The following is an 8,476-nucleotide window of genomic DNA, read 5'->3' on the forward strand; positions in this document are numbered from 1 at the left end:
ACACTTTGAGACAAACAGGGACAGAGAAACATGGCAGAAGAAGCTCCAGCAGCTGCACCGGCTAAAGCCCCGGCCAAAGCCCCGAAGAAGAAGGCGGTCCGGTCCAAGACGGACGGACCCAGCCTCCCGAAGCTGATCGTCGCCGCTGTGGCCGAGTCCAAGGAGCGGAAGGGGATCTCACTGGCTGCGATCAAGAAGGTGCTGGCGGCCAAGAAAGTGGATGTGGCGAAGTCCAACAAACGCATCAACACCGCCGTCACCAAGATGGTCACCAAGGGGGTTCTGACCCAGACTAAGGGTACCGGAGCCTCCGGTTCCTTCAAGCTCGCCAAGAAGGAGCCCAAAGCCTCCAAACCGGCCAAGAAGGTGATCAAGAAGAAGGCTCCCGCTAAAGCCAAGAAACCCGCCGCCTCCGCCAAAGCTAAGAAACCTGCCGCGGCCAAGAAGGCAGCAGCTAAAAAGACAGCGGTCAAGAAGTCCCCGAAGAAGGCAACGGCCAAGAAAGTCGTCAAGAAGACGCCGAAGAAGAGCCCCAAGAAGCCTGCCGCTAAGAAGCCCAAAGCTGCAACCAAAAAGCCCACAGCCAAGAAAAGTGCAGCCAAGAAGCCTGCAGCTAAGAAAGCTGCAAAGAAGTGAAGCTGCTTCATCTCCACTCACTCATCAGCAAAGGCTCTTTTCAGAGCCACCACAGTCTCCACCAAAGAGCTGCTGCCTCACTCATCACTACATCAGCACTCAACATCACTGCTCACATTTTAAAGCTCAACAAGGTGGAAACTCTACATTCAGCTCTAAACTATTAAATTCTAAATTACTATAAATCAGTCTGTTAAACGTGAAAAACATGCTGGCTTTTAAAGGAGCAGCACTTAAATATGCTAAATTAAAAATAACTTGCAATTCCATTATGTTGCGTTAAATACTTATGCCTTTTATAATAATCTTCACCATTTTAAAGGAGCAGGACTGAGCTCTTCCCATCTCAGAAGGTACTGTTACCTCCTAGTTTATTTGTCTTTGTCAAAAAGAACAATAACCTAAAAAAGAAAAATGGAAAGAAAAAAATGTCAAAATAGCAGAAATAAATTTGACTACATGTTTTCAACAGCACTATCACACTGTAAATGCGTACTAATATAAGCTGAACTTAAAAAAAAAAATTATCTTTGGATTACTATTAAACAATTAGTCCAAACTTATCCCATTTAATCCCACTGGCAACAGTTGTTGCTGCTCAGTTTTCTTTTAATTTTTATTCTCTAAAAGTGCTGCTTTGGCATTGGACAGTTCATGCAAGTTTTAAAATCAAAGAATAGGTTGTCTCCTCTAAATTGCATCAACATCATGTAACTAGTGTGAATGGTCACATGACTAGGCCTCTTTACTTCCTGCCTGCACCGATGGAAGGAGATGTCTGCCTCAAACTTGTACAAGAAGAATTTAAATACCTTAATTAACAGATGTAACTGAGATATTTTGTACATACATTTTTAAAAGGGTCTACTACTGATATATAATGAGAATTTTCTCCCTGCATGCATCTTTTGATCATAAGGAGAGTAAATGTAAGCATGACAACATTTGTTGCTGCTAGCATAATACATAGTCATAGTGTCACGCTATTTGTCAAAGGTTTTGGCTGTTTATCCAATTTATCCTATGTTTCTTTTTTTTCTAAACAGTTTAAAACTATCAGAGGTTTTGAATCATCTAGACTTAAAAGATCCCCAAACTGATATGTGCTACATCACAGTCATTCCTACAGTATAAAAAGATGCAGTTAAAGTTGACTGATAGTGACCACTCAGATAGAGAGTACCAGGTACCGAGGAGAAACAGGCCATTTGTCTGATAGACTCCTGAATGGTGAAGCAGAGGTGACCAATCTGGAGGAAGATGAAGATGTTCACCTGATAAGTCTAGACCAACACAATAACTACCCTTTAAAATAAGCAAAATAGGAACAGGGTTTTTAAAATATCACAATGACCAGCCACATCCAATAAACCAGATTTTGTGACCTATGGAGGAACTGCAGCAAACTGCATGAAACAAACTAAAGCAGACCTTGTTGATTTGTTCCTGCTGATGTATCCTCTAACTCTAAAGGTGTTCACAAGATGATTCCATGCACAAAACAGTTATCGGGTGCATGAAAGCATTATGTACACTCATCTTCTGGTCATGATGTTAGTGGTCAGTAAATAGTCAATCTAAGCTACTGCCACAGTGTGAATTTATCTTATTTTTCTAAACTACGGTCAGTTCTTATTTTGTAAGATCAAACAGTCTTAGCTCTACGGTTATTGAACTGTTTTATGAGACTGTGAAATGCAGTAATTGTAATGTTGTCAGTTTTAGTTCTCTTCAGTATGCATTGCCATGGTATCTTTATGTATCTTATAAACAATGTTCCCTCTAACTTTTCATGAGTCTGAGCAAACACACAAACTCCCTGAGCGTCCCTTGGACCACTGTGAGCAACATCAGACGTGTGCACTGTGGTCACACCAGCATCACATCCATTCAAGTTACATGGTTCATTAAAAGAATCAAATTACAGCATTTATATTTCTGTTAAAACACTTTGTCAACAGGAGCCAGTTGAAGGCTGCAGTGATTTTAGTGACACTACAATGTATAAGAGTGAAGTTATTGAATATTTGTCTCTCTTTACTGTTGCAGCGGTTTTGCAAATTGCAGACGGACCCTGTTCACTCCGTAGACACCAATGTTATTCCTGTAGCTTGAAAGACAGCTACTTTTGATAAAACTGGGCTTGTAGCACATTGTCTGCCTTGCAACAATGGGAAAGAGGCACCGTTTATGTTTTGACAACCTATATCTAATGAGTTATTGATGCTGGAAGTCCGAATCTGTGAATATCTTTCCAACTTTACTGAACTTGGGGCCACTACCACCTAAGGAGTGATATATTTAATTTTGAAAAAAGCATTTAGCCATACTTAAAGCTTTAAGTGCTTTATTAACATGGAACTAACAATTTTGTATTGTTTTATGATCACATGTTCTGTCTGAAAAGAAGTGGCCTCATTTTAAACAATGAAACCATACTAATAAAATGTAATGACCAACCAGTGAACAATACTGGATTCTGCAAAAACATAAAAAACTGGATGCAGAATACTGTACAAAGAAATTCTCGACAGACTTTTTTTCATCTAAATCTAAATCTTATCTTCACACAATTAATGTATTAACTTATATATGTGTGTATGCATGTATTTATTGATTTATTTAGTACTGTTAACATAGAGTTCTGAGTGAGTTTTTCTTTAGATAGGCAAAGGCCATTTATTGATCACATATAGGCTATTAAAAATGTTTATTAAAAACTAAAAAGCATTTAAAAAACAACAACAACAACAACAACAACAAAACAACAACTTAGGCATTTATTGAGTCTCTAAATTGCTGTAGAGTCTTTAAAGTCATTAAAATCATTAAATTGCGTCTTGGACCACATCAGCATGATTAAAAGCATTGTCTAGTAAATTAACAACCAGATACTGATGTCCCTTACCGTATCGACTTCAGGAGATGATTGAGGATGATAAACTGTGACCTGCTGTTTGGGTTCTCTCTGTTCTCATGTTTCTTACATGTTGGTCTCCTGATGCTGCCTTACTTCAGCCAGTCCATGAGCAACAGAAAACACAGTTTGCCCTGTACCTATTACCAGGGGTTCAACTCTTCCCACTCATGTCTGTAATTTTCTAAATGTGTTTGCTTCTTTGGACGTGGTGGAGTTCCGGGTGTGATATTCCGGGTCTTAATATTTCCTCTTTTAGTTTGTTCATTACACAGTTTTGATGAGTGTGTGACAGACATGTATGGGACATTTATGAAAACACGGACCAATTAATTGTCAAATAAAGAACAATTCCATATTTTAAGGGACTGGTTGCAACTCTAACTCTCACAGCCATTCCATCTTAAAAGAACCACATTTCTTTTTTTTTTGGCTTGGTGAGGGGATGTGCCACTGCCAGTTCGTTTTGCCATTATTATAAAGGGTCAGAAGCAGCACTTAGCGTCATTAGCGGCCTTCACTCCACATCAGCCACACCGCTCTGCTAGCTAGAACAATGGTGGCTGCACATACGCCTGTAAATGACGTTGATTAGCTGCAAAAATACGGATGTAAATCACATCATTGGCTGGAGCAGCCAGTCACCGATCACTCACTGACTCACACTGAAAAATAGCACAGGATGAATTATGTGTTTATTTTATTTTCAATTTAGGTTGGATTTTTTTTGTGCGCAGCGCAGATATTCTGTGCGCGGAGACCGTGTCAGCAGTGCGCAGCTTAGAGGGAACAGTGGTCACATCTGAAGAACTACATTGAAACTGCCAGAGGTCTCCAGCTTTCTGTGTCGTTTCCATGGAAACCAGACTCCAACCAGCTGAGCAGATCAGCCAATGACAGACGGGGGGCTGCGTAGTCGTATTTCCATGCGGCCTGTATAAGAAGAGCCTCTCTCTGCTCTCTACTTCAGTTGTTATTACAGTGACGGAGAAAGATGCCAGAACCAGCCAAGTCCGCCCCGAAGAAGGGCTCCAAGAAAGCGGTGACCAAGAGCGCCGGAAAGGGCGGCAAGAAGAGGAAGAGAAGCAGGAAGGAGAGCTACGCCATCTACGTGTACAAGGTGTTGAAGCAGGTCCATCCCGACACCGGCATCTCGTCCAAGGCCATGGGCATCATGAACTCGTTCGTCAGCGACATCTTCGAGCGTATCGCCGGCGAGGCCTCCCGCCTGGCTCACTACAACAAGCGCTCCACCATCACCTCCAGGGAGATCCAGACCGCCGTCAGACTGCTGCTGCCCGGTGAGCTGGCCAAGCACGCCGTGTCTGAGGGGACCAAGGCCGTCACCAAGTACACCAGCTCCAAGTAAACACCTTCATCATCCAACACACAACGGCTCTTTTAAGAGCCACACACTTGATCTGCAGAGCTTTAGATCCACTTTCAGCTGTGTCCACACTATGTGATCTATAGAACTAAACATAATGGTCTGAATCATTTCTTTCTCCGTTAAATTATCTTTCAGAAGAACAAATAAATATAAGCAGACAGATGTCTTGGTTTTTCATTACACACATCTTCTTCAGAAAACATCAATAACTGAAATCTGAAAGACAGCAGTGTTAACTCCAATACTAGTACTTCCAATACTTAATTACTAAATACGTATTTGATAGCTGATTATATGTGTATTTTACTATTGTTTTCTTTTACGACCAAACTTGAAACTATTCCTTGTTCTACTAGCATGAAGCATTTCACACAAAAAGCAACAAGCTAGTATAAGCACACAGGATTTCACTACACACCACACTAAAGCTCCTTTATGCAGCAAAACTTTAGACATTGATTTGAATATTCCCGTTTTTACAAAACTACTTTCCTTTAAACACAGACTTCCTTCTTTATCGTTGTCTTTATCTTGTTTTCTATGAGCCAAGAAAATTTCCACAGTGAGTTATTTTTTCAAAGGAAAATAGAATAAAATATTCGAACAAATAAAATACATTCAAATTATTCAGTATAAAATAAGAGACGAGTGTAAATCAGGATTTATGAAACATGGCGGCTGCTGTGGAGGAGGAGTTTATTTCAAACGTCACATTCATTCCATCCAATACACGCTCGGATACTGTACGTGCTGCACCCCTCTGGACCAATCAGAGCCTCCGTTGCTCCGCCGCTCTCCATATAAGCTCGCTGTTGCCGCTCAGTCTCCACTTGTATTTTATTGTTGAACCAGTGAAGACAGAGGAAGCAGAATGGCCAGAACCAAGCAGACCGCTCGTAAATCCACCGGAGGAAAAGCTCCCAGGAAGCAGCTGGCCACCAAGGCTGCCCGTAAGAGCGCGCCGGCCACCGGCGGCGTGAAGAAGCCTCACCGTTACCGTCCCGGTACCGTGGCTCTGAGAGAGATCCGTCGCTACCAGAAATCCACAGAGCTGCTGATCCGCAAGCTGCCCTTCCAGCGCCTCGTCAGAGAGATCGCTCAGGACTTCAAGACGGACCTGCGCTTCCAGAGCTCCGCTGTCATGGCTCTGCAGGAGGCCAGCGAGGCTTACCTGGTCGGTCTCTTCGAGGACACCAACCTGTGCGCCATCCACGCCAAGAGGGTCACCATCATGCCCAAAGACATCCAGCTGGCCCGCCGCATTCGTGGAGAGAGAGCTTAGACCCACAGCACTCACTTTACACCTGGCACAACGGCTCTTTTCAGAGCCACACACGTTCACTAGCAGAGCTCAGCATCCATGGTGATAGTCACCATTTATTTAGTTTAAAATCAGCCTGGAAAGCGATTTGGGCAAACTCTCAATGAGCATCTGTCTGGTTCCTATTTTGTATACTTAATACGACTAAATTTTCACAAAAATGTATTATGTTTTCTGTGACTAAAGGTTGATCCATAAATGTAATCAATGTATTGTGAGAGTGCTGATGTAGTGATGAGTGAGGCAGCAGCTCTTTAGTGGAGGCTGTGGTGGCTCTGAAAAGAGCCTTTGCTGATGAGTGAGTGGAGATGAAGCAGCTTCACTTCTTTGCAGCTTTCTTAGCTGCAGGCTTCTTGGCTGCACTTTTCTTGGCTGCGGGTTTCTTGGTTGCAGCTTTGGGCTTCTTAGCGGCAGGCTTCTTGGGGCTCTTCTTCGGCGTCTTCTTGACGACTTTCTTGGCCGTTGCCTTCTTCGGGGACTTCTTGACCGCTGTCTTCTTAGCTGCTGCCTTCTTGGCCGCGGCAGGTTTCTTAGCTTTGGCGGAGGCGGCGGGTTTCTTGGCTTTAGCGGGAGCCTTCTTCTTGATCACCTTCTTGGCCGGTTTGGAGACTTTGGGCTCCGTCTTGGCGAGCTTGAAGGAACCGGAGGCTCCGGTACCCTTAGTCTGGATCAAAACCCCATTGGTGACCATCTTGGTGACGGCGGTGTTGATGCGTTTGTTGGACTTCGCCACATCCACTTTCTTGGCCGCCAGCACCTTCTTGATCGCAGCCAGTGAGATCCCCTTCCGCTCCTTGGACTCGGCCACAGCGGCGACGATCAGCTTCGGGAGGCTGGGTCCGTCCGTCTTGGACCGGACCGCCTTCTTCTTCGGGGATTTGGCCGGGGCTTTAGCCGGTGCAGCTGCTGGAGCTTCTTCTGCCATGTTTCTCTGTCCCTGTTTGTCTCAAAGTGTTCGAGCTGCAGACAGGAGGCGGGACTTATAAACACCATGAGAACCATAAAGAGGCAACACACCACACCGGGCTGCCGCCTCCTCAAACGTGGCCACATTTGTGTTTTCTCCGTTACGTTTTGGACACAAAAGACGCACAAAATCATCTTTTCACACTCCACGGTCGCTGCCACGCCGACGACACGCGTGTCCCTCCACACTCGGCTCATGTTCGGCTTCCAGCTCTTTGTCTCTCGCTTCCAGGAGGCTTCCAAGCTGTCGGACACACGGTGACCGAGGGCGGCTCGTTGACACTTTTCTGCACATTTGTGCTCCTAAAACGACTAAAAGCTCTTCGTCTCCGGTGGAACATCGGTGTTCCGTTTAGCAGAAACATGTGAGGACACAGTGGAAGGAAAACGGCGGCGCTGCGCTGTTTTGTTAGCCTGGAAACGGAGAGTTTCGGCCGCCGGTAAACACACGGACGCTGCCGGTGCTCGGGGTCTGCTGGTGTCTGAATGATCCGCTGAAACTCTGTCTGGACTAAATGCTGGATTATAGAAGCACCGACACTTAAATAAATCTCTGATATAACTAACGTTACATCTTCTCTCTGAATATTTAGGATTTTTTAGAAGTTTTTTGTTGTATTCTGTATTCAGATCCACGTTGTCTTTCTAAATGTGTGTATATATTATAAAGTGTAGAAATCGTCTTATGGTATCATTTGTATGTTTAAATACATGGATTCGGAAATCTTTTAGTTACATTCATGTTTCTTCCATACATTTATGAGGGACCACATAATATATAGATCTTGTATGGAATTACTGACACTGAGATTTCCTGTTAATTTACAGTTACTAATTTTCTATTAATCCTGATCGACACATTTAGTTATTGTGGGCTGGTTTTGTGAAGCGATGCAAGAAACTATTAATCGACTGAATACAATGAGCGGAAACTGTAAAAAAAAAAAAAAATGAATAAACAAATAAAATAAAAAATAAAAATAAATTTTTAAAAAATAATGGCACATAAGTCCGTGTATTTATCTGGCAATTGGATTTTCAGTTCTGAAACGGGTATTAAAAAACAAAAATCAATTGGTTATTTGATCTTCATTTTAAAGTACAAAAATTAAAATTGTAATACAAGGCGTTTTTCCCTTCATGATCAAAAACGGATGTACGAAATTTTAAAAATGCTTTGACTTTTATTTTATATTTAGAATAAACAAAAAATAAAATCAGTCAGAAACAGGAACGAAAAAAGGTC

The 8,476-nt window shown here is 42.9% G+C and overlaps 3 protein-coding genes across 3 annotated transcripts; 2 read left to right on the forward strand and 1 right to left on the reverse strand.

The window, feature by feature from the left end:
- On the forward strand, positions 1–3,011 carry LOC118470200 (histone H1-like). Its single transcript, XM_055010312.1, has one exon. The coding sequence runs from the start codon at positions 31–33 to the stop codon at positions 634–636; it is 606 nt and encodes a 201-aa protein (XP_054866287.1). The 5' UTR covers positions 1–30; the 3' UTR covers positions 637–3,011.
- A 1,494-nt stretch (positions 3,012–4,505) lies between these two features.
- LOC111567749 (histone H2B) lies at positions 4,506–4,957 on the forward strand. The gene has a single exon (XM_023269043.3). The coding sequence runs from the start codon at positions 4,548–4,550 to the stop codon at positions 4,920–4,922; it is 375 nt and encodes a 124-aa protein (XP_023124811.1). The 5' UTR covers positions 4,506–4,547; the 3' UTR covers positions 4,923–4,957.
- Positions 4,958–6,533: 1,576 nt separating this feature from the next.
- On the reverse strand, positions 6,534–7,215 carry LOC111567747 (histone H1-like). The gene has a single exon (XM_023269041.3). It carries the CDS (start codon positions 7,187–7,189, stop codon positions 6,584–6,586), a length of 606 nt encoding a protein of 201 aa, XP_023124809.2. The 5' UTR covers positions 7,190–7,215; the 3' UTR covers positions 6,534–6,583.
- Positions 7,216–8,476: the final 1,261 nt, after the last annotated feature.

This window comes from Amphiprion ocellaris, chromosome 4 (genome assembly GCF_022539595.1).
Source record: "Amphiprion ocellaris isolate individual 3 ecotype Okinawa chromosome 4, ASM2253959v1, whole genome shotgun sequence".
NCBI lineage: Eukaryota > Metazoa > Chordata > Actinopteri > Pomacentridae > Amphiprion > Amphiprion ocellaris.